Source organism: Sinohyriopsis cumingii, chromosome 14 (genome assembly GCF_028554795.1).
Source record: "Sinohyriopsis cumingii isolate HCF-2022 chromosome 14, ASM2855479v2, whole genome shotgun sequence".
In the NCBI taxonomy this organism is placed as follows: Eukaryota; Metazoa; Mollusca; class Bivalvia; order Unionida; family Unionidae; genus Sinohyriopsis; species Sinohyriopsis cumingii.
In genome coordinates, this window is record NC_142974.1 from 67910519 (window position 1) to 67937589 (window position 27071).

General features: G+C 35.3%; 1 protein-coding gene across 1 annotated transcript in view; it reads left to right on the forward strand.

The window, feature by feature from the left end:
• Window positions 1-7104: 7104 nt before the first annotated feature.
• Window positions 7105-27071, forward strand: part of LOC149784063 (uncharacterized) — a 74744-nt gene continuing 54777 nt past the window's right edge. Inside the window, exons 1-6 of the mRNA XM_089932162.1 lie at window positions 7105-7275; window positions 13658-13726; window positions 18551-18645; window positions 19944-20045; window positions 20648-20764; window positions 23885-24169. Of these exons, the coding sequence (XP_089788288.1) occupies window positions 7199-7275; window positions 13658-13726; window positions 18551-18645; window positions 19944-20045; window positions 20648-20764; window positions 23885-24169 (745 nt within the window). The 5' untranslated portion in view covers window positions 7105-7198. The remainder of the gene's footprint in view (window positions 7276-13657; window positions 13727-18550; window positions 18646-19943; window positions 20046-20647; window positions 20765-23884; window positions 24170-27071) is intronic.

Genomic DNA, 27071 nt, shown 5'->3' on the forward strand with positions numbered 1-27071 from the left:
AGTCCCCATCCAAAGCCAACCTGTGCTATTTTCTGAAGATTTCATACATTTTATTCTTAAAGAACTTTCAATATTTGACCAAAACTGTTCAGCACACATTTGTTTTCCTACATCAAACTAGTATAGTTCATAAATGCCGCCCACATGTATGCGTTTCTATGGATACACTGTGAGGCTATTCTTTCCTTTAGGTATCACGGTACCAATTGTTTCTCCATATACCTCAATGCTAATGTTCTGTGAAATAAATATACTTTCTGTCCTACTTGGGCATGCATGTCACACACTGCCATATAGAACAATGTTAGATTGTCAATTTGACAATGACATAACCAGGTACTCCATTGCATTTAAGAGAGATAACTCTACTGGAACTAGACAGTGGTTAGAGTTATCTAGTCACAACAAGCACATTTTCAGCCATGTGTACCATATTTTAAAAAAATCATAAAAAATACAAAATATGATCTAGATAGAAATTAACACAAACTCACATGTTGCCAAGAGGCTCAACATTTTTTTTAAGCCAAACAGAAAGTACAACTCTTACATAATGCACCAATCACAGCTAGAGTTGTTCTTTAATTCTGAATACAATGTTCCATACACCTTAAGCTCCGCCCACCTGGACTTGCGCAATTGGTACCGTTATACCTTATGTTGTCTGCCTGGAAGCAAATGCATGTAGAATATTCAGTCTTTGGTTCCAATGATATGAACATATTTACAGTCATTTGTTGATAAATTCAACTTACAATAGCAGGTAATACAGACAACTGATGACATTTCATAGAAGGCATTGGAACAATTGTTCCTATTCATTGTTTCTTGGAGATCAAGGATATATTATGTCTTCCCAATGTTAACATTTTAACAAAAATCAATATATCTCTTCCTTAAACCACATGTAAGTCATTAACAAAGTTTAGGTCTTTGAGACAGAACTGTTCTTCATGCGCAAGAACCTATTTCAGTTTCAGTCACAGTGAACTTTAACAATGACATGGCGATCCTGAAAATGATAGGCTTCCTCCATAGCTAAAGTGAAAGCCAGCCAAAACATGGTACATGGCAGAGTTATTGGTGTGAAAATGATACAGCGAACATATATACAGACATCATTACAGAATTGTTTGCAACTTGGGCACACAGGTAAAAATTTTCACAGCATCTTTTGAAATGAATTTTCTATCATACAAAATTGGGAGGGATATAAAAACAAAGACAAAGCAACCACATCACCAAGCTATAACTCACCCATTAGTTTAATGCTAAAATGGTCCATTTAGAAGGGTATTGAAACTGAACCTTCTGCCTATCTTGCACTGTAATCCACCAGTATTGTATATCATTTAATCCACTAAATTTGATTCCAGTTTAATTATGTATTCGGGGGTGGGTGGGTTATAATGCATAAATATCAGAATTCTTAATTTCACAAGTGACCTATTTCATTCAGTTGTAACATATGCATTCTATCAGCTGGATTCAAGTTTTGTGCAGAGATTTTCAAACAATTAAATGACTTTTCAGGAACAATATGAACTGTATTGAAATTCAAGGATTTTATTTATAAAGGCTACTATACCCAAATTCAGGATATTTCAAGTATGAATTGACAAATATACATCACTGTATGGGTGATCTGTATAATGTATACTTAACCTCCTAACATGATAAAAAATGTTAGCACTGAACAAAACCTTAGGATTAGATTCACTGGTTAATATCGGACCAATTGCTCCCACACTGCAGAAAGTGACAGCTTCTTTCTAAAATGACAAAGGTTTCAAACGTTTAACTATTTATATATTAACATTTTATGACATATTACCTTTGTCATCTATTATAACAATGTCTTGGTGATAGCTGGATACACAAGTATGATTGGCTGGTCATGTCCATACTGGTGCATCCATGTGAACATATATGATGGTACCATTCTGGGAAAAGAAAAATCAGTGATTACAATCTTATTCGAAAAACAAATCTGAAAATGTGAAAGTGAAAATAAAAGCAAGTTGTATGACCTGTCAGCACAATAAAGTTGAATAAATTAGCTCTTTTGTTAACATAATCTGAAAAGTGAAATTGCTTCAATTACCTTCCCACAATCTCTGTTATAGGAAAGAAAAAACCTTGGACAAAAACTAGATTTACGGCCTGAAGTTTAGGTGCCAAAGAAATCGAGTACAAAGTCTGTCCAAGCAGAACTGTACCTTACTGTATTTTCAAAGCAAATTTTCTGCCAATAAATACACAAAATTGTACTTTACTGATTGTTTTCTTCTTCATTAAGTTATCAGCATGACTATTTCAATACCACCATTGTTCAGATTATACCTTCTCCATCCTTATAAATTTTCTTAACCAAAGATTTTCAAAAGGTAAGATTATATACAGTTGCATCCAGATACATTCCTATCTAAATAAGCATATACAAACTTTACTTAAAAAATACACAAATGCTTATTGTAAAGGCTTTACAGTGTTTTAACAGATTTTTGATAAACAAAGAATAAACCTTTTAAGCAAGATGTATGTTGTATAATCTATTTTCCTTTATCGTTATACCTTAAATGCTTCAAACATGTGAAGATGAGGCAGGCTGTGGAAAATACTTATGCAAGCCTGACAATATAGTGCTGATGTACCCCAATCCATGCAACGAAAAATTTGGTCAACAGTCTGAGTACATGAGATGCAGGTGTGGCTAGGAGGCATAAAGGTCACTTCCATTCCAATATTCAAAAGTTGATCCTGGATTGCAGTCCAATTTTCCACTCTTTTGGACTTCTGCTTCTGGTATGTGGTCAACTGGGCACATGGATCTAAAAATAAAGAAAAGAATTTAAGTTAACTAGCAATGTGGAAATGTTGATAAATTCTTGCTTAGCATACTTTCATAAAACCACAGTCATGGATAGATAGACAAATGTGTAAAACATCATCCAACCAATGTTACATATTGTGAGTACATTTGAAAACAAACCTATGTGAACAACACTACCAAAATAGATCAAAACTGCAAGTATTGCTTAAAAAGTGAAAAATATGTTGAAATATACATTTAAAGTCAAAATAAATTTCCCAGACCATTAGGCAGGATGGGTTGCTGGCTGCATGTCAGAGTACAATAAAAATGAGTCCAATGAGTCCACCCTCTGTATGAGAAAGGGTATCTGCTACACACACACACACACACACACACACACACACACACACACATATATATATATATATATATATATATATATATATATATATATATATATATATATATATATATATATATATATATATATATATATAAGTTACTTTATTATATTTATTAAGTTATGACTCTAAGGCTAATTTCTTGGTGGTGAGGGTTGTGGGGAGATTATAGAAATAAACCCCAGGGTACCAATGCATGACCAAGGTCCAGGGTGTTCTAGTATGATATGTGCTGACATCTTGGTCACTTTATCACAATGATCACACATGCCAACTGTCAAATTTTTCTAAAAGCACAAATACTATTAGCCCATGGATGAATAAAATTTCAGAAAGTGTGCATACAATAAAAACATAGCTATTATTGACCCAGCTTGAAGGGTCTAATATAGAGAATTTACACTACATAACACATGTACAACCATGAAGGTCTATATCACAATATCCCAGCTTGAAGGGTCTAATATAGAGAATTTACACTACATAACACATGTACAGCCATGAAGGTCTATATCACAATATCCCAGCTTGAAGGGTCTAATATAGAGAATTTACACTACATAACACATGTACAGCCATGAAGGTCTATATCACAATATCCCAGCTTGAAGGGTCTAATATAGAGAATTTACACTACATAACACATGTACAGCCATGAAGGTCTATATCACAATATCCCAGCTTGAAGGGTCTAATATAGAGAATTTACACTACATAACACATGTACAGCCATGAAGGTCTATATCACAATATCCCAGCTTGAAGGGTCTAATATAGAAAATTTACACTATATAACACATGTACAACCATGAAGGTCTATATCACAATATCCCAGCTTGAAGGGTCTAATATAGAAAATTTACACTACATAACACATGTACAACCATGAAGGTCTATATCACAATATCCCAGCTTGAAGGGTCTAATATAGAGAATTTACACTACATAACACATGTACAACCATGAAGGTCTATATCACAATATCCCAGCTTGAAGGGTCTAATATAGAGAATTTACACTACATAACGCATGTACAACCATGAAGGTCTATATCACAATATCCCAGCTTGAAGGGTCTAATATAGAGAATTTACACTACATAACACATGTACAGCCATGAAGGTCTATATCACAATATCCCAGCACTTAATCTATGAAAGGGAGGGCATACAATTAATTTAAACATGCAGATGCAAACAAAAAGGTTAAGAAAAACTGTGCTTAAAGCTTACCCATCCTCTCTGACAAACTGCTTTTGTCTTTTACATGTATAAATGAATGGCTATTTACACCCATTTTTACAACCATATCCTTTTAATTTATGTTGTGGAACAAATGACATTTAATAGTACATAGAAACAAGTTTCCCTGTACCTTATGTTAAATCTCCATGGCAGAAAAAGCTCTATTAAATAACTCAGTGCAGCCAAACAGTTTCAACATTATAACTCACCTTCAAATTCTTTATTTCCTACATCAAATGATGCCTGCTTGTACTGGCACAGTATGATTATCTGCTAAAGGCACACCATGCGAAATACTTGTAACAAGAGTGTAAAAAAACTTACATATTATAATAGAGGATACTACAGGCTAATGGCATTTCAAAATGTGTAATATCTGAACTGAATTCCCCAATAGTGGTACAGTAATATGAATTTAAGCTATGTGAATAAACATCAAGGTCCAAAAAGTATGATAACATGTGTGATATGGCCAATCATATTACACGTTTTTGTGGTATGAGTGTTTTGACAGCATAACATGTAGGCTATTTAAGTGCTTAGGCAACTAAGTAAAGTGTCTTCAAGGACACACAACATGTAGCTGACCCAAGCTGATGTGATGGTAGGGTTTGAACCACTCTTCTGATCTCAAGTCTGGCACATTCACTATTAAGTCACTTTTAATGATAGCTGCCTTGGTGGCCATACTGGATGTAAAATCTACATTTTAATTTAGGAGAAACTATGCATCATTTAAATATCTTGTAGTGAAAACTCCTTACTGACATGAGTGGTGTCCTTATTGGATGTCAGAGCAATACTATTTTCATTTAGAGAATGGGATGCATGTGTAGAAAGTTTTATGGCAATCTGACATATATTTTAGGACATGCAGCAATGGAATGTTTGTGCTAATGGATGGACATACACTGTATTTTGGAAGAGAGATGAAAGAAGAACAGACCATCTCATAAGACCTTCTGGTCTTTGACCAGCAGAGCCAACCACTCCCCAATTATCTTGTAAGTCGATTAGCCCATGGCTAAAGTAATTTTTTGCTCCGTGTTCTGATGCTGATATGTTTTAACGCAGTGTCATCAACTCAAAGTTCACCAAATAATGTCATAAAAATGTTTTCACTAATCATCATTGAGACTGAAAAAGTCTTTGAAATTGCATTAATACTTGCGAAATGAAATAAAATATACTCATACAAATCTTTAATAACAACTCGAATATTAGACAGCAAATCAGCTAGTGAACATGTTATGAAAATGTGACAGTGGGTGACAAAATCAGTGACACTGTTTAGAATACTGTGTTACATTTTTAAAGTTTTATGTGGAGCTGTCTTTACCACCTTTATTTAGGTGGTTCTTTCTTAACATAATTTGTATATATTTAAAAAAGTGCCTGTAATGTATGTTTCATAAGTAAGTATGCAGCCTCTACTGAAAAATCTCCTTTAATATTATATCTTTCTCACCGATTATATGCACTTCTACAAAAACAACTTATGAAAGGTGCCCAACCGTTCGAAAGCACCAAAAAAGTACATTCAATTACATATTCTGCATAAATGACATAAATCTAATTATTTTTTTTTAGTTACAAGTAAACTATTTATTATAATACCATTAGGATTCATATCCAATTTTATTTTTGTTGATGCTTATAGCTTCTATAGGACACAATCTTTATAATAAAAAACTGTGCTTAAAATTATGTTTGTTTCATTTTCCCAATAAACTTGTGCTTCCTATGTGCTAATGATGTTGCCTTGGAATATAACTTTTTTTGGTAGCAACGGACGTGTAGTGCGTCTAAAAAAGAGATGCACAACAAGAACAAAACGGAATAAAGGGTCGCTAGGTTGAAAGCATGCGATTAAGAGTACTAGAAAATATATCATTGTTATCTGTTACCCATACTTTGCAAAAATAAATAAATGTTTTCAAAGGAAATGAGATGTATCACTATGGACGCTTTACATTTCTGAAAAGTAAAAGTTCTTAAGTGCGTCAAAAGCGATGACTCCGATAATGATGTCTTCAGCACATTGATGTACAGAATATTACTTTTAATCCTACTTGGTTAAAAACTAGCCCATTTTGTTCTTGTATTTAGAACCCTATTTACAAATGTAAATTATCTGACAGTTTTAATTTCGTTTGGAACGTCCCCGTTTATTCGTCTAGGCTTATAGCAAAGTTTTATCACTGACCGGATGTTTGATAGAAATGACGCACATGCGTAAGAACAGTTCCAGTGGCAGTTGACAATATTAAGCCGTAAAGGCATATAACTTATACTGTACAGTATAAAATTACACGTTGTTAACGCCTGAGAGCTTTAACAGTGCTAACAAATTTAGCCTTGAAGGCTTTAACAATGTAGGGATCGGGTGGTTATTTACTGTTTCATTAGTTTAGTATAAAAAGAAGGGGCATTGAAAGATCGTATTTCCAAAAATACTTTCAAAATTGTCAACAAGATGCATAGTCGATGCTTGATATCTTCAGTTGGCTTTTAACACCGATTTTTTATGTCAGCGTGTCATGAATTCTATTTGATATTATCCTAAAGTACAAAACTTTCCCTTGGTTGCCTCTTCGTCTTTAAAAGACAACATTAGCTGTTACCAAATATAGGCATTATGACGTTCTCTATGTAAGATTGACTAGTAACATCCATCGTGGATCCACACTAAGATTCAGGTCTAACTAGGTATCTGCAGAGACAACGTCGTTAGTATCATGGACTGGAAGATCACAGTTTTCTTGATTCTACTTTCTTTCTTGAGCTTCGTAACCAATAGTGATGCACAGAGCTCGTAAGTGAATATTTTCGCATTTTTCACAGTTTTATTCCACTTAATTTTTTCAAACCTAATATTTCTTGTATATGCCCATGATGTCTAGATAACTGACATAGAAATCTAGTCTTCATCCGTTGTTTTTTATTAGAATTTAGAACGTTCAGGTAACTAGTAAATCTATCGACCTTTGTCTACGAAACAATAAATCTGTGGGTAAAATGTTGAAAATTTCTCCTCAGTAACTAGATTGCTTTCAAGCAAATCTTTGCATGAAGAACAACATGTTTCAGACGTAGAATGTTATGCGTAAATAAAGTAAGATCTTCACGGAATATATGTGACATATTTCATTTAAGAACTGAATGTTGTACAATCTTAGATCGCTCTAGTTGTCTACCGTTTTACTTTCTCTCTATAACTATTTGATCTCTGTCCTCGTCTTTATGTCTTTGTTCGTTATATCCCTCCGTGATAAGCAGCTTTGTTAACCAGTGTTCAACAGTCATCAGAAGACTGTAATTCGTTTTTTACTTTCTTCTGGCAAAGTTGGGCAATTCATGTAGATCAAAATGACGAGAGAGTATTGTACTTTCCCGGATATAAGAGTTCTATGTACCTCCATAAGTCGGAAAAATAATGCGCAGATAAATATCATATACTCAGATGATCCAGTCAATAGCATAATGAAAACGAAGTTCATCGAGTGATTCTTTATTTAGATCATGCTTCATTACAAAAATGAAAAATGTAAAAATAAAAAACGAAAACAAAATATATGAGTCTGTATTCCTCTGCTTTCAGAGGACACCAAATTTTGTCAACATATCATAAAACATTTAATATGGGAATATCAGTGATAACAGTTCCCAGTTTCAAACCCATTTTAAGTGATACAAACCTAGGTTCATTTGTCTCTGGTCTGAAAATATTAATTTAACACAAATTACTTTAACGTGGCTGTCATGTTTACCCCGACCCAGAGTAGCCCCAGTTTGAAACATGTATAATCAAAGTAATTCTGACAAGCCATTGTTTGATGTTAAACATTGCCGCAGGCTACCACTAATCCACAACGTAAGATTGCCGTGGCTAGAAGTGGAGAGCCAGACCTAGGAGTTGCGAAGCCGCCAGTTAGCTAATTATCACCTAGTTGTGGAAATGTTTGTCCAGATCAAAAGAAGTTGCCTGAAGAAGTGGGAGTGTCTTAACTTCTTTTCCCTGCAGACAGACAGACAGGTTGAACTGACCGCTAAGACGATTGGACAGGGTCACAGGGCCACCCAATCAGAATCGAGATAGGGGAGAGACCCTGATTTGGGTAGAATATGATCTCCGCGTCTTCCGGCAAGAATTAGTTCGCTAAGAGAAATTACCCAGAGGAGGTTAGCATAACTTCGAATAGCCATTCGTTATTGGCGGGAAAATCTTAGAACAGGAAATTCTAAGTACAGACAGCTTCAAATAAGGTCAGTGAGCTAGTTGTTCGGTCTTTGCGGAATGAGACAGCATGTTAATTGTAGGTCGTATGTATACTTTATAATTACTAGAACCGTAGTACGAATAATTACTTTGTGGTGTTAATATGTTTGCATATTTTGAAGGAATGAGTTGATATTTGTAAAGAATTATATAGCTTGCTAGCCGTCGTAAGAGTTAATATTGTAGATCGCTATATGGGTATCTTATAGTAGACTAGCACATGTGTTCATGTGATTATAGATTTTGCCATTATTGAATATTTGTGTAATGTACAGACATGCGTCTGATTGCTGTCAGATTGTAGTACAATGAGATTAAATATATATGTGTATATACTGACGTGACGCAATGTATTGATGTCTGTATGACAATTCGCTGATACAGTGTTATTGCGCCATTGTTTACCCTGCAAGATGTGTGTGTGAATTTCGATGTGTACGCATGCGTGACAGAAAACCGTGATAGCCTTATCTGATGATTAATTGGTGATCTAGTGTGAGGTGAGATTCGATAAAGCAGATGTTAACGCCTTGTGGGTTTTTCACAGGAAGCTTTGAAGGACAGACCAGTTACAGTTTGGTCCCGTAGTCTCAGATAGAGAGACGGAGGAAAGGAGAAGAAAGGAGAGAAGTCAGGAGAAGTTGAAGTCTGGGAGCGAAATTGGAGGAGGAGATAGTAGAGAGGGAAACGGAGTCGAAGGAGGTGTTAGAGAAACGGAAAGAAGGAAGGAATTAGCGGGAAAGAAAGAGATGAGTAGATGCAAGGACGGGGAAAATCGAACTCACACTGTAAATCACGGGATGAATTAGGCTGTCACTTGGTCGAGGGAAAGTCGGGTGATTGAAAGTTATCGTTTTTAAATTATCGAATTTATTAAATTGTTATTGATTGAATTTCATCTTCGTGTTCTCTATAATTTAGCCGTCGGCATTGCTGACTGGGGGCTCAGAGCTGTAAATCTACCTCGTCACTAATTTAACTTTCTAACCTCACGAGCCAGGGTGGAACTTTCATCATAATTTAATTAAAATATATTGGAAGAACCACACCCCAATGCGTGCAAACGTCACAGTGGCTTGCCTGTGAACTACGGAAATTAAAATTCAGAATACGGGCTTTATTATTTTTATGAAAGTGCACTTAAGAAATTATATAATATCAAAACTCCAAACAAGCATATGATCTCTATACAATTTACCTTTGGATTTCGGGTCGTGAAAATAGATATCCAGAACTAGCAATTTTTTTATGAAATGCGCATCGGAAGTAAGGATTAACCTGATGGTCCCAAACACAACCCAACCCTCATAATTTAGATATCATTATGTAGGTTTCTACACATCTCTAAAGACACTCACTAGAAATAAAATAATAAATTGCCCAGCAAGCTGAATAATAGGTTTTGACAACTGGTGCTTATGTAGATATTTACCAGAATTTAATCCAAGTTGAAAACGCAAATGATAGCCTCCAAAGTAATTGTTCTAGTCTGCAAAATCTAGTTCTGTCATTGGAGTTATACATTATTTAAATTGTGATGTGAAAATTATGTGCTGTAATCCTTTATAGCCAATGCCCTCAACATAAAGGAAAGGTTTCACTTAACAATGCCAAATTATTTTCATTTTTCATTTATTTGTCAAATATATATTTACACGTCAGTATGGATGTCGTCTATATAATAGTTGAAGTTATTGTTAAATCTGGTTAAACCCAGTTGTACTTGTAACACTTTAATGACCGTTGTGTAATGGCCCTTTTCAAGTAGGTATTGTTAGGTTCTGTCGGTATTTACATTCCATGATGACATCTGCAATGCAGATCATTTTCTGGTATCAAATTACGTCATGTATGCATTCCGTTACTACACAAATCAGCATTATTGTACAGAAGCATCAAACACGTCAGTATTAACAAGGTGGTGCATATAATTATTAAAAATACGAATTCTGCATCTGCAACAAATTTATTTTATCTTGTCTATTTATTGTTAGAAAAATAGAATCTTGCTAAATTTTGAAAATTAATACATAGCCTGTACCTTAACGTACAAAATGCACAATCATTAATACAAGACTGAAAGGATTTCAGCTTACGGGAAATATTTTACTAATTAGGTAAATTTGGACACAATCACTCTGTAATCCAATCATCAACTCATTTATTCATGCATCTTTAATTTTAGGTGACATAATATATTATTATTTATTTATTTGAGTATTATTATTATTCCATTTTTTCTTCTTCTGTTTATCTCTATTGAATTTAATTAAAGATGCTATCTGGATGAAATCATCATAATGATCAGGAGTAATAATAATGCTGATGACAGTGATGATGATTATGTTTCTCACATAGTCTGATGATTATGTTTCTCACATAGTCATGTTCGCTGAGCATGAGACTCGAACAAACGCGGACTGAGGTGATGTGCCGATGATCTGTAAAGGTGAGCGCGTTAGCACATGTGGCCTCACAGGACTGCCAAGTCATAATTGCAAATTGGTGCCATTTTGGTATCAAATACTTGGAATAGATTTTTTGTAGACAGTTTGGTAAATAATAATAATAATAATAATAATAATCCTTTCTTTACACCAAATACGCTAAACAAAAAGGAAAGATATCACTTAACAATGTTAAAGTCTCTATTTTTTTTCATTTGGTAGTCAAATATATTTCATGAACGTCAATATTGATTGTGATACATACATCACAATTGTTCAATAGGCATGTCGAATAAGTGCTGTTACCTCCTCTAGAGATTTACTTCCCTTGTTTGTACCCCCAATGCAGTTAATGTTCGAGTATCAAATTATGAGATGTATGCATGCAGTTACTGCATAAATCAATTTTAGTATATAGAAACGAAATATCAAGATGGAGTACAGAATCACTAATAACAAGAAACTCCACATCTGCAACAATTTCATTTCATCTTGTCTATTCATTTTAAAAAAAAATATAATCTTCCTAAAATTTCAAATTTCATATTTAATCGATATCATAAGAAGTGTTTAATCCTTAATGTATCAAGAAAGCTGGCAACAATTCCAGCTTAGGAGAAATATTTTACAAATTAGGTAAATTTGGACAAAGTAATTCTTTAACTCAGTTATCCGCTCATGTATTTGAGCAGCATTAATTGTAAGTGAAATCATCAAATAAAATGTATTTGCTTATTTGCTTAATAATAATATTTAAATATTTTAGTGTTTATCTCTTTTTAATTTATATAAATATTTTAAGTGGATGAAGTAAGCATGACGATTAGGAGTATGCTGGAAATGGAAATAATGGTCGATGTGTTTTTAGCTCCTATGTAATGTCATCACGTCTGCTATCCTGAAAATGTTTAGTGGAGACACAATAGAGCAGTGCGGGAGATCAGGATATCAGGCTAAACTTATCTAACCTTTTACAGTAAAGAGTTTGGAAAGGAAAATAATTTTCAAGGGATGTATTCACGTGCAGCATTCGAATCATAACTAGACCATATATTATAACACGTGCTATCTCTGTCACATCTGTAAACGACGAAACCAATTTAGAATTTTGAAGACGGTTTTATTCTAAGACAGACTGTAAGAGACCGTGGAATTGATAAGATATATATTCCAAGCCTTCGTCGAGTTAGGATGTGTATTTATGCACCCATGAATTGCTAGCCTTGTCCGCTCAAAAGGAATGACTTTAACGTAGAAACCCTTCAATCTCTAGATATAATTTGAAGTAGATATTGGGCATCATTTTAGGAGTTAATTAATACCATCTCTGGCTATTTCGTAGGTATTTATTGACTTGAGTAACTACAGAATTACTTCATTGCAACTTAATGATTCGTAAGCTTAGGAAAGAGCATAATCCAGTATCATTCGTTCGCTATTTCGTTATAGGAACCTATTCAACAAAATAATGAAGACATTAATTGCAGATTATAATAGAGGTTAAATACAAATTAGAATGTTTGCCATTATTTCCTGATTTATCCATGAAAATTACTGGAAAAGATTTCTCTATTATATTACAACATGCATCAAACTAGAGACATATTTCCTTTACTGTATGGTTCAAATGTACTTCAAAATAAAGACTTTAAAGTAACCCATGCAGCGTACCTATCGAATGTTCGTTGTCTTCAGAAGGTTTTACTCCAAGATGTGTACAGGGATGTAGGGTCATTATGTTATAGAACATTATGTAGCCACTGCTTAAAGTATGTACCAAGAATACTGGTACACTAACTGCATAGCCTCGATTATCCCTTTTCGACATTATTCCTTTTACTCATTTTTCCTGTTCTTGTGTAATTACCTTCAACCATGCTCCATACTTTATTTCGGGTTTGGGGGATGAACGTATGGCCGAGTGGATGAGAGCGCTGATGCACGAAATCTAAGCTATATGCATCGTTGCTAGTGGCAATGGCTTGATACCTGCTTAGTCCGAATAAAACCACTTTAACTTGTCTGATAACAGTGTTGTCATTCTATATAAATTTATTTTATAAACGCATGTATCAAAGCATAAAATATGAGATCATAAGATAAGTTCTTCGTCTCGTTTTGGTACATAGGTGCCAGTTTTTAGCTATGATTTGGCTCATATACCTTACATTTCTGAATATAAATCAAGTAGGTCTGTGCAGTCATCTGATTAATGAATTCCACCTGATCAGCGAGTGATCTCTCGTGAACCCCATGTCCTTATATTTGATAAGGAACCATTTATTGTCCGGATGAGCGCATGGCCAAATAGACTACGAATATATTCTTGACTATTTTATAATATACAAATATGAAACTTTGTTTAATTTGTTTAGTTTATATCTTATATATATTTTATAGTCTGTCTTATATAGTGAATGTTTTCATTGAGAAATGTTATTTGTAAAGTATTTAATATTGTACTATTTAAGACATATTTGCACAAGACGCCGAATCGAGTATTGGACTGAAAGATACTGCTCAGCCATGGTCTGGTGGTGGTAAGTAAACAAACAATCTTAGCTTTCATTATGAAATTGAACATGTCGAATAATAAATTTAATGTAGATATGTTTTAAATCAACAAATGCAGTAGTTTGATTGATCTAGAATGATCTGGAGTCGAGTCTCTCTTAAGCGGAATATACTGAGAAGGTATTTTTGTCATACATTAGGAAACAAATAATGTTCCAGATTTCATTGCTTATATCGTGGCGATCATTCAGGGCCACATAAAAATCTAATCTCAATGCTTTGGATAAGAGTAAAATGTTATTTAGCGATGTTTGAATATCACTTGCGATACTTTTGTTTCAATTACCCTTGATGAATTAAACTGAAAGCTTATTTATTGTATATATATATATATATATATATATATATATATATATATATATATATATATATATATATATATATATATATATATATATATATATATATATATATATATATATATACTTTAGAACTTTGTTAATGCTTTCACAATTCATGTAAACTTTAAAATATTTATGTACTCTCGACTGCTACAATTGCCACCCGTCCCCGCACCGCGTAGGCCATATGCACCCTTCTGTATGTCATAATAGGCTACGTTTGGAGGCAACCCAAACCCTAACCCTAACCCTTGACTGCGACAGTCCTGACAGTTACCATTCCAATGCATGATACTAGTTCGCCACCAACTTCTGCTGAAGGATTGCTCAGAAGTGCCTAATCTGATGAAGCGTCTAGTCACTCCAAGCTTAGGTGGCTATGTTAAACAGACTGCGTCGCGTCACTCCAAGCTTAGGTGGCTATGTTAAATAGACTGCGTCTAGTCACTCCAAGCTTAGGTGGCTATGTTAAATAGACTGCGTCTAGTCACTCCAAGCTTAGGTGCTATGTTAAATAGACTGTATCGCACTGGTCTTCAGAGTTTGAAAGGTCACTATTGTGAGAAAAATATTGTATTTTTATGCTCGGAATTACAAAAGGACAAGTGTCAATCGAAAATCGCTCATCTTTGCTAACGTATTTGACATGTGTTGCCATATTAAGAGAAACTCCATAAATGAGCGTTACTTCCGTCTTCTTGTCGGGCTCAAATGATGGATGCGTGCGACATAACATTCTTCAGTTACGTGAACTCACACCAACGTGTTAATAGTCGACAACATAGTTAAACGCGGATCCAGGATAATTCGACCAGCATCTAGGAAGAGGATTTTATTTCCAAAACAGAGATAATTCCCATAAGTTCACATCGTTGAGACAACTATAGGAATGTGACTAATAGAGCTATCAGCGTTCATGATAGCAATACGATTCCAGAGCTTGGCCAGAGAACTAAATTGTATATTTCAAACAATACATCTTTAAAGAAAACATACATGTAGATAGTAATTTCATTCTGATATCCTGCTTTTGGCCAAGCTTTGTGTGGAGATACCCAACAAATTATCTCTAAACAAAATCTCTTAGTCGTGATATATGTTGGTGGCTGCAGCGAGATAACTTTACAATTTCAGAGCTTAGAATGTCTCCAGAGATAAACGAATCAGCAATAGCCGTAACGCAAGTTCTTTCCCGCCAAAACAAACATATTGACGTCCGGTTACACATATTTACTTGCATTTATCAGGGCTGTATTTCTCAAACATCTCAGTTTACTCATTCATCCACAAACAGCTGAGATGCTTTAACTGTCTTAAGCATGACTACCACAAAGACGACTGGAAAAAAATTAATCTCTCGTAGGTGTCGAGACGAAGGCAATGATGAATCCTTATGTTAGGAGAAGTTCTCAGCAAAATGTCAATTTCTCATAATCGAAGGATTTCCACATACGTAAACTCGAGAATGATATCCAAAGTGTGAAACAGGATAATGGGATGGCTGTTGCCGAGTGCTGAAACGTTTAAAAACCAAGATTACAGACTTCACACCTACCAGACCGATCCGGTGGCCTAGTGGTTAGAGCGTCCGCCTCGGATGCGGGAGGTCGTGGGTTCGATCCCCGGTCGAGTCATACTAAAGACTTACAAAAATGGTACTAACAGCTGCCTCGCTTGGCGCTGAGCATTAAGAGGTTGGTGTTAGGACTGGTCGGCCCGGTGTCAGGATAATGTGACTGGGTGTGACATCATGCCACATGTCTGCGGCATGATGCCCCAGTGCTAGATATCACTAAAAAACTGCCACACTGCAGACATCGTAGCGATATGACTGAAAAATTGTTAAAGCTACGTTAAAAAATCCAAATCACACACACACACACACACACACCTACCAGACATATATCAACAACGACCCCAAAATCACTAGTTAGGCATTACATTAAAATAAACTATGTAACTGTGAGACAAACGAGATCCGGTGCAACAAGTGAAAAATGGGCTCGATCCGGCCCGCAAAAAGAAAGGCAAATTAATGGCTATAGTGGTAAAAGAAAGTGTGTATATCGATTTATATAGATGTAGCTCAGGGTAGCGTATTGCAAATCACGATGTTTAACATAACAATTAAATGTACCTTAATGCAGGAATTGACTGGTCATTTACGTAGAGGAAACTTGCATCTACCACAGATCCATAAATAGGCTTGCCATTGGACGTACGCTATATAGGTACTACGAAATAGTTTAGAAACGGTCAGAAGTAAACGGATTCGAATTGTTAAATCTGATTTTTTTCTTCTGGTGGTTACATAGAACTCAGGATCACCAGAAACTCTGTCTTGGCTATTCTCTTTTATATTAGACACCACATTATTAGTGTTCAGTTGCTAGGGCTCATTTTCATGTTCATTTAGATGCATTAGTGACAAATATTAACAACCTTTGTTTAGTACGAGTTGTATCAGCTCCCTTATTAAGGAACTAACGGATCGTCTTGCACTGGTTAGACATGATTTTAATAATAAATTAACTTGACTATGGTTCGATTATGTACGAAATGTTGTCTGTATATGCTTGATCCAATACACAATCAGGACTTCACTTTGTGAGCGTGTATAACTTCCCGTAAGAAAGGTTTTTTTATAGAGGCAGATGAAATATATCTTTATCTCAGAAGAACAAAACTGGTTCTTCAGAATGTTACCAAACTATGTTCCAATTTATCTAATCCCGCATATGGTGTAGTCTTTAGGACCAAATATTAAACACTGTATACATAGAACCAAAGTTTATCGCACCTTTGGTTACACAAAATCATCCATCTGTAGAATCAGAAACAATCGCACGAATATTCCAAAATCCTTTGTTCCCAAAACACTAACTTAGTTATCAAAAAGAGTCTTTAAACAATCATTTGGTTTTTCAAGTAAATTCAATGAAATAAGAACCCCAGATCGTGATTATGTTCATTTAAATCGACAGAGCTGGACACAAGATTGTAGATGCCACTGAAATACTCAATGGAACTATCTCGAGCCGGTTACCTGATCAAGTTTCTATTCTTTCACCACATAACAACGCCATATTCAAATTTTCAACGGCATCTAAGCGTCACCATTTCAGATTCTCTTTTCAGCTTGAAAAATGTTCAAAACCTTAAATGAGTCCACCTGTTTAATCTTTCATAAGCAGGATTAGCTCAATCTTGAATGGTATTTTCTACTGTTAGCTGCATAGACAAATCAGTGCGAAAGATAACAAAAATGCAGATAAGGAATCCAAACCTGCCCTGCAGGAGCTCGTTTCGGTTTCGAAGATTCCTTACAGCTACATCGTGTTTTATGTACTTGGCAAAAAAAGTTCCATGAAATCTCCACACACAAACTTCGAAACCTCAAACTCATTATTTTGAGAATGTCATCCTTCATATGGAACAACCACAGAGATGAGTCTCATACATAACTCTTGAAAGTGAACCTGTACTAGACAGAAATCTTTGCACATCTTATTGAAAGCATCGGCTTCCATTCTGTGAAACAGAAGATATGCTACCGAATGCAGTCTTGGACATTTGGGTGGCATAGAATTTATATAATCAAGTTTGTACAGATCTTTTAAGAATATCATACTTGGACCTTTAGTTTCCAAAATTTGTTTTTGTTGTACTACATGTTTATGATTATTTGAAAACACTTCTCCGATATAGCAAATATTTTTCTTAATTGCAATTAATATCTTTACCTCTTATTTGGCAACGACTGCTATGTTAACTTATGATGAATTATCATGCATACATTTATGTCAAGTGTCTGTCGAGGAGAAAACTGACCATCGCAGCGAAATCTGTATGTTTTCATGTTGTCATGTTGATTTGTATTCTCATCAGTTAAAATTTTTCAGCAAATTTTAATGTGCCAACTGCTATTATGTTTAGCTTTGACATGAATGTCAGCAAATGTGAGTGATCTATTTATATATTTTATAATGAAATTTTCGTCTAACCTTTCAGAAAAATATCACATGAATTGATGACAGATTATATATAAAAGATTTATTGCAAACATTGGTGCGTACTTAGTGTTAATTCCTTGATGTCGCTAAAAAGTATTGTTTCTCGAGTTTTACATCGATGTATTATGAGCTCCAAATTGTGATTAAGGAAAGGATAATACGCTATAAAATTAAATCGCTATATATTTTGTTTTCATATATATGACACCATGTCATTTCTTACAATTATGTCTACAGGTACTGTGACTCCAAACAGTGAATTCGCCTGAAGGTATTAGGATTCTAAACCGTGAATTCGCGACGAAAGTTTTCAAATTTATATCAACTTTCTTCCCTACTGGTACAAATTTAGAATTTTATCATTAGGTGTGAAAAAAAATGATAAGCATTCTAACAATATACATACTTCTTATGACTGTTTTCATTCTCTTTCAAGGTGCGCTCACCATTCCACTCGTCAGCATGCTAGAACTATAATAGATGACTATTGTTGTCCAGGGTGGGTGGATGGTAGCTCCCCATGTAGTGTTCGTAAGTATAACCGGCAATGAGATTTATAATTAATTTATGTTCTACTACCTCAATATTGTTTTGAAATATAAAGTCTCAGCTATGAAATGTAAACAGGACCGACAACGTCTCATACTTATTTAAGTTAGACGGAAGTTTTAATCAGTCTAAATAGTGTTAACATTGTTCAATCACCAGTGAGTGATGTTTCCTTGCATAGTCGTTTTATTCTGCCGACGTTAAAATTATTGAAAATCGTTAGTCATTTATGACATCTTTTTCTTTGCATTATTGAAATATTTACCTTTGTTAAGCGGTGGACCATTTCGAATTATGTAATTATCCCCTCTAGCAAATGTTTTTGGTCGATTGTAATAACAAAGTGTAACAAATATTTGCGAAAAGAAAAAAACAATTTATGCTATCTTTCCAGATTAAGCATTGTTTCTTTGGATCATTAAATTTGTAGTTTGTAGGAATTGTGAAATCTAGGAACATAGTTTTATTTAAACAACTCATTTCTTTAAGAGAGGCAAATGTCTATGAAAAAATTGGGTATAAGAAATAGTTTTAAACAACTCATTTCTTAAAGAGAGGCAAATGTCTATGAAAAAGTTGGGTATAAGAAATAGTTTTTTACAACTCATTTCTTAAAGAGAGGCAAATGTCTATGAAAAAATTGGGTATAAGAAATAGTTTTAAACAATTCATTTCTTTAAGAGAGGCAAATATCTATGAAAAAATTGTGTATAAGAAATATTTTTAAACAACTCATTTCTTTAAGAGAGGCAAATATCTATGAAAAAATTGAGTATAAGAAATAGGTTTAAACAACTCATTTCTTTAAGAGAGGCAAATATCTATGAAAAAATTGGGTATAAGATAATGGATAAGATATTTCTGACTTTGCAATTGGAATCGTTGTAAATGTTGTAGAAGGTTATATTCTTAAAAGCATATCCACATCTTCAAGTGGGTTTAGAGGGTTACATTCGGTTCTAGATCTTGCAGTCATTCTAACGGAAGTTGTCTGTGTTGATGGGGAAAATAAAAAAAGCGATACCGTAAATCTTCATAATATACAGTCTCCTCAGTTCCCCTCTTCAAAGCCTCTCAAACTCTTGTCAATAATTCTGTTCTCGGAGTACGGACCAGATCGTAAGACTGCTATTTACATTTTCAAACTACAGTACCTTTGAAGAAATGTATGCACTGCATTAAGCGGAAGAAAGAATTATGGGTCGTGTTTGAACGAAAGAGGAGACATCAGTGCATTAATTTTGAAAAAGAAATAATGATCCAAATTTGGGTCTTTACAGCAATTTGTAACCCGTCATGTGGGAATCGTGGAACATGTATTGAGCCAGGTAGATGTAGATGCAATTACCCATATTCAGGAGAGTACACGGCCTGTGCAACACGTAAGTTGAAAGAATGGTTTGCGAAACCTTTGGTTCTGTGTAAATCATTGTGTGATGGATGTGAGCATGTTTATTGGATGAACTCTAAATTATGTCATTTCATTTTAATCCTATGACAGGTTTCCAGTTCGTAAAATATATACTTTGTAACCTCACTCGTCCATATAAAATGATCCAATCCGTTACCAATGAAAAGAGTGACCATTCTTATTACGTATTCTTGGGTCCCCTTTTTGTTTCCATATGCATATGCGTCTTATGTAATAAGACTTGGATGCATATAATTCCAATTCAATATGACTGTTTCACCCTATCCCAATGTGCACATGTTTGGTTCCCAAAATCACCATTCTGAATACAAGTTGACAGTATAAATATTCAAAGTCGTCTAATTAAGCCTGTCTTTATTTTGTCTCTCTTGCAGCACAGTTTCGTAAAAGCATTCGTTATCTGAATCACAAGATTCTTAACATTCTTTTTTAAATTTTGAAACTTTTTCTTGTTCATTAAATTGAAATTTCGAGCGGTATTAGTGAACGACGTCTTGATTATTCACCTGCATAGATACTTTAAAAATAATGTAATGAAGTTTCTGATTTCAGTAAAATGTTCACATTTGGTGCCATGTTATCCCGGGAAGTGCTTAGGTTCTGAGACGATTGATTCATGTGCATGCGACACTGGATTCTCTGGGACTGGACAAGATGCTTGTTTAACAAGTCAGCTCTCTATCTGTTACTCTTTCTTTCTCTCTCTCCCCTCATTCTATCTCTTTATATATATATATATATATATATATATATATATATATATATATATATATATATATATATATATATATATATATATATATATATTTACACTTGAAACAGGAATGGTAATTAGAAAGAACAAAGTCGTATTTAGAAACTGGATCCTTGATTTAGATAGAAGGATAAGTCATATCAGCTTAGAGTTAGGGTTATAATAAACACGTTTTGGATGAGAAAGACCGGCAGATCGTGATGGAGGGGAATCCGAACGGAGAAAGATAGTTTGTGAAAGCGTAAGGAAAAAAAAATAGAGAAAAAGAAGCAAAAATTTAATTGAATAAGACAAAACAGATTCAATTTAATTTTGCACCAGCTGGGAGGAGGATATATTTAGGAATAAGGAAATAGGAAATGAGGCACAAGCTGGCAATGAAGGCAATGGACGTTAAGCAAAAGTGTGACCAAACTTATGACACGGATAATATAAAAGGGTCTAGGTCGCCACATTCTCAGAGAAGATAGAGAACGCTTTTAAATACTGATCTGAAAAATATCTGTCAATAACGTTACAATGAATCGCTACATTACCCAAGGGAAAGCCCTAGATGAATAATCCCGTCATCTCTCGAGCTATGCAACAGATTGTGAAACTTTAGATAAGCTCTTCAGTTAATCATACAGAATTTTAGGAACAGGTTTTAAATTTAGAAAGCAGCTGAAGTGTCTGTATATATGTATGTATTGATTTATATGATTGGTAAGTAGGTCAAGGGATTATTTACAATGGTTACTGAAATAGAGTGGGAATAATACGCATGACTGCCTGTCTGATATATTTTTTAAAGATTTTATAGATGGCCTTGTGTTTATATGTGGATCCTTGACATAAGAGGCTATTTAGATGGTAAATGGCTAGACGGCTTGCTTATTTTGAAGATGCATTAGTGAGACTAAGCATGTTATATCTTAAGATAATAATGAGCTAAACACACGAGGAGGCATGAAGCTAGTTGCGAAAGTGATCCTGCTTATAGATGGGAGGATAGATTGATACGAAACAGGTGATAGTTACATCAATAAACTAAAGATATATAAAGGATGGAAATAAACATTTTATCGATTCCCTAAGACATCATATTAAAAAGTAGCTGTTGGAACTGTAAGCTTAAACCATGTCATATAGTGCACTAAAGTGAATGAAAACATTAGATACGTGAATATTAGAGAATCCGCAAGTCAAAAGCGCCATACTTTCGGGTGGCAGGTGGTTTTTCTTTTAAAAAGCTAGACCAAGGATAACACTAACGGGCAAGTAGTTGCGGTTTGGGCGACTCCGAATGTGATGGAGTAGGTGTAAAATCGTAAGAAACAGGCTTTTTCGTAAATCCCCTTTTGGTGTCACTGAATGAGAGAGTCTAATAGAATATATGCTGAAGTTTGGACCGAGACAAGGAAATCCAGTCAAGGGGTTATATTATTTGTCTCCCCGAGATGTTTTGTGAGCAATGAGAGTCTCGAGCCAAGTGCTTTTGTATATACTGAGTATTAATGCGAATATATTAATGAGGGCAATGATATGAACTGTCGACCCTAAGTACACAAGTTCTACGCATCAGCAAATAGCAACATATAATCCTTTTGATATGATTACTGTATTTTCACATTTAATCGATGGATGTCATATGAAATTGACAATAAATAATTAAGATCTTTAATCCGATTAAGTTTAAACTTTAGTCAGTTATAATATAGTTAGAAGGTTCTAAGATAGGCATCTATACGATACACTGCTGTACATTATGCCTACTGGGTACAGTTCTAACAATGTGTGTCGTGTAGTGTCAGGAAATTTCAAATTCATGAATTTCTTGGACATATGGTAGGTGTTGCTATTATTAGTGCAATGAAGGCTACAGCAAATCATTTTGTGTAATATCATGTGGACTGATGAACGAACCACTCTGGCTGATAAGTGCATGAGTTTTCATATGCAATCGCATTATTAGAATTTGGTTATTTGTGGCCAGTGATGTCTGTTGCCTTTGTGTCTGGAGCTCTATCAAATAGCTCGACAGGTTATCAAAATGGAGAGACCTTAAGCATATATATGTTGTTGCTGTTGTTGAATTTTATAACAACTCCGTCAGGCACACTAGAGACATCAATGATTTCTTTTTAAAAATATTTCATTGAGCATGAACACCATGACTGAGACGACACGTCTGATATAACCAAACTGAGATAGGAGAAGTAAGGTTAGCAGAACAGGTAGATTTCTCTGTCGCATGGGTGAGAAAAGCGCCCTTTCGTTTTCATCATCGACCTTGATACTCCGTCATGCAATGGACATCATCACTGTACACATGCTTAAAAACAATTTGAGACTTGCTAATTGAGGCAAACGACTACGTCCAAATTCACACTAAACTATAAGCGGATTGACCGAGGACATGAACGAAGTTATATTTCTCAAATCCACTTGCCAACATGTTGCGCAAAGAATTCGACCAATAAAAGGATCCGCCCGGTCTTTATGATTAGCAACAGTTAAGACACGAGATGAAAAGCGTTGTAATGTTTGGGGAAGTTCTATAATTATATAACAGATAGATTACTGTATAGATAATCGACTGTTTCAGACAGCAGACATTTTGTCAGGGAGCTGCATTCCGAAATCTTAGGTCACATATGCTGAATGTGGTACGTGCATCAAGTATCAATAGTTACTTGGGGACTAGAATTGAAAACCAGATCGGACTTTCTCGACTGTCATTGGCATATAAGAAAGTACCATTTTGCACGATTTTGAAGATCACATAACAATTTCCGGGAGCTGTTTTAGACTTGGGAAGGGAGGGGCGATCACTAGATTCCATTTAGTTCACTTGTCAAAGAACAAAAACGCAAAAGAAAAACTATTCTCTTCCACTCGTAGTACCATCATTCATCACCACGTCAACACGAAGAACGTCGTTAATTAATAAGTGACGACTAATATTAACGAAGCACTAGAGCTACCATTACTAACTGCAAGAATAGCAATAATAATAATAATAATAATAATAATAACAATAATAATAATTACAGTGGCAAAGGACAAGGGAATGCCGGATATTGGTCTCAGCACAGTTACCTTGTCTCATATCAGACGTACGGACAACTCAACCAAATTTTCCTTTGCCATGGACGGAACCACAGACCTTAAGGACACATTCTGGATTAATCAAAAAGATTTCAACTATATTATGTTTGAATTCCACTCCCTGTACGAACCTCCATCGCTCTCATATAGACCTAACTATATCCGTGACTCTGGTTTCGGCATCGTTGGAGGTCAAATCTTTGTCAATATTTCCAAGATTCCAAGATCAGGTAAAATTAATTCAATCATTTTGGTTCTTCCATACCTTATACATATCTTTGCTATATACTCGAACTAAATAAATCTATTTGCCTTTCTTTGCAAACCCCAGCATGCTAAACCTTTAAAGCTACACTTTACATAGATTTAGCCCCACAAAACCTGTGCTATGCGCCGTTTGAACTTATCAAATTATCAAAAGATGAAACAAATAGGACTTAGTGTATTTCCTCAGTTTTATATTAGCAGGTGCGAATATTTTGATTTAGAATACAGTTTCACTTATATATATTCTGACATCTTATTCAGCTTTGAAGTTTATTATTTGTATTGTATTATGCTGTATAAACTGCCAGAGAAACATTAGAAAATGCACAGAGAGCTGTAGAAATTGAGTGAAACAAAGACTATCAATCACCCCTGTAGAAAGTGTCTGAAACTGCTTTCCTCATTAGCCTGGGTTCCTTTCTGACATTTTTCTAAATACAGTTGTTCCTAAATGAAACCTTACACACAATGCACTCACTGTGTAATAAATTTAAACTGGAAGAACGCTCCAACTTACCGGCGCGTGAGCAAGTTCTTCTTGCACGTATTGTCTTGTTGCAAAATTGACTGTATCAACATAGTTTGGGATAAATGCAACCGTCACGCCGCTGTGTCTGATTCCACCGTTGTCACTGAGCTGAACCAGGATCTTTACCACAAAGTCGCCTTTCTACTTATAATAGTATCTCGATTGTCTACTTTTGACTTTTTCAGTTTGGCGGTGTGATCTTCACAAATTACAAGGTTACCTGGGTCAACGCCAACAGCTATGTTTGCAAATCAGCTAATATCTACATCAGCACAGTGTTGTCGAACAGAATAACGGCCGTAAATGTTGATACATATGGTTGTATAATACTATCACACATACTTTAATGTGACATCAATATAAGTGTTTGCGGGATTGACGAGTGTTCCAGTACGCACAGCGCTTCACCGACAAAAAGACCGCGTATGGGGTCATCCAGCCGTGTTTGTACTGACATAGTCAAATAATAAAAACGGTAGATGACTCCGTCGTCCAAGTCTAAAGGATACATAATTAATAACCTAAAATGGCGGCGCACGTTCATACGAGTCAAACTAGAAACTATGTTGAGGTGTTACCGCACATCCAACCCAGTGAGTACCAGGGCCTGTTGATCAATCCAGATTGATGATGCTGGTTTCACGTTTGCGTGGCACTATTGATGCAAGTTCATCTCGCATAAAAAAAGCGAAAATGTTTAACGGAATTTGCCATCGCAGGAAAATCAAGATTGGTCAACGCCGTGATTTTCTGCGATTTTGTAATCAAAGACCATTGCCCGAGGGTAGTCGACGACTCGGGACTGGCAATAGAAAGCTTCTTCCGTTTTATGTGTAATTCCTGATGCAGTTCCGACAGCTCATAACGCTGCAGCCTTGAAATTTTGGAATCGCTGCAAGAAATGGAAATAGTCCACATTTCTTTGCATTTGTGCCACCTCTGACTTGGATAAATAAAAAAGTTACTAAGGTATTTTGTGTCAGGCCGCACTAATCTGTGTGAACTGTGTTTGGGTCAGCCACGCGACGACATTTCCAGTTTGCTACAAACAATTTCACTCTGACCCCACTATTGTATTTGTTTGCGTGTTTCATTTTTCAAGCTGACTTTAAGTAAGATCAAACTTCACTTCGTGATAGACATTATTATTCATATACGTAACACGTTCAATAATGAATTTTCCACAGGTGCATCGATCACTCTAATTTGGCCCTCAGCACTCTCCAGCAGCATCTTGTCGGAAAGTATCATAGCATAGCAGATATAACAAACACCCACTATACTGACATGTGCTTGAAAATGCATGTCAAAGATTGACTGCTTGAACAACTCCAGATGTCCCAGTGAAAAGTAAGAACAAATTAGGTACAACTTTTGAAAGTCTTATATGGAAATCTGCAGACCCGTGTCATCGTTCTCATGTATGTCCATGTACGACCACATATTGTGATATGCACGTGCAATATGAAGAGTGGCTTTTGCCTAGTTTAGCCGAATTTCTTCCGAAGATTCCCGATGTCCATTTAACAGAATAAAGGTACTTCAGTCTCGTATAAGTTGTCAAATATTATTGTACTCTGTGTCTAGTCATTATCTCGTGCTGTAAGTTGAAACGCCACAAACACGAGTTTTAGTGCAGTTAGTCCATGCTGGGTAATTATTTGCCAGGTAAACTGTCCCCCAATAGCAGTTGGTGTGTGTGCGTCTGTAGTATGTGCGAGAAATGTCAACGGTGACGTGGTTCCGGATTGCAGAAATGATAACAACCGTAGATCTGTACTCACTGAAGGGGATAACACAGGCATCCACAGTGTTAATGTGTCTAATACAACTTTGCCAGCAGTAGCGATAACTAGCGAATCACCAATGAGTTGTGATTGGCGCTCTGCAAAACCAGTGTGGGTTAGAACCTCTCGCTAAAGAGACGGTAGCACCACATTGGCTTGATCACTTACATCATTGACAAAAATCTTGATTGGACAATCGGTTCTCGTGTAATCGGTGCTCTATCGGGCTAGTCCAAGAATCGTCCCCGACATCAGCTTTGTCCAGAATGGATTCGATTTCGTTTCCATCGATGTAATAACGTGCACTGTTAAACAACTCTGTAATTACATTGTTACCAAATCCCACTGAGCTATAAGCATTGTAATTAGAATTGTTCTCAAGTATGAGTTTTAAATCAAATTCCAAAAATGCTTCACATAGAAGGAAAACACAGGTGTCTTGTACTTGCAATTCTGTTTTCATTTGATTGGTATCCCTGGTTGGATAGGGGTAATACTGAAAATCTCTTGCTTCGATCCGATAACACAGGCGCTGTCACGTCAAATGCT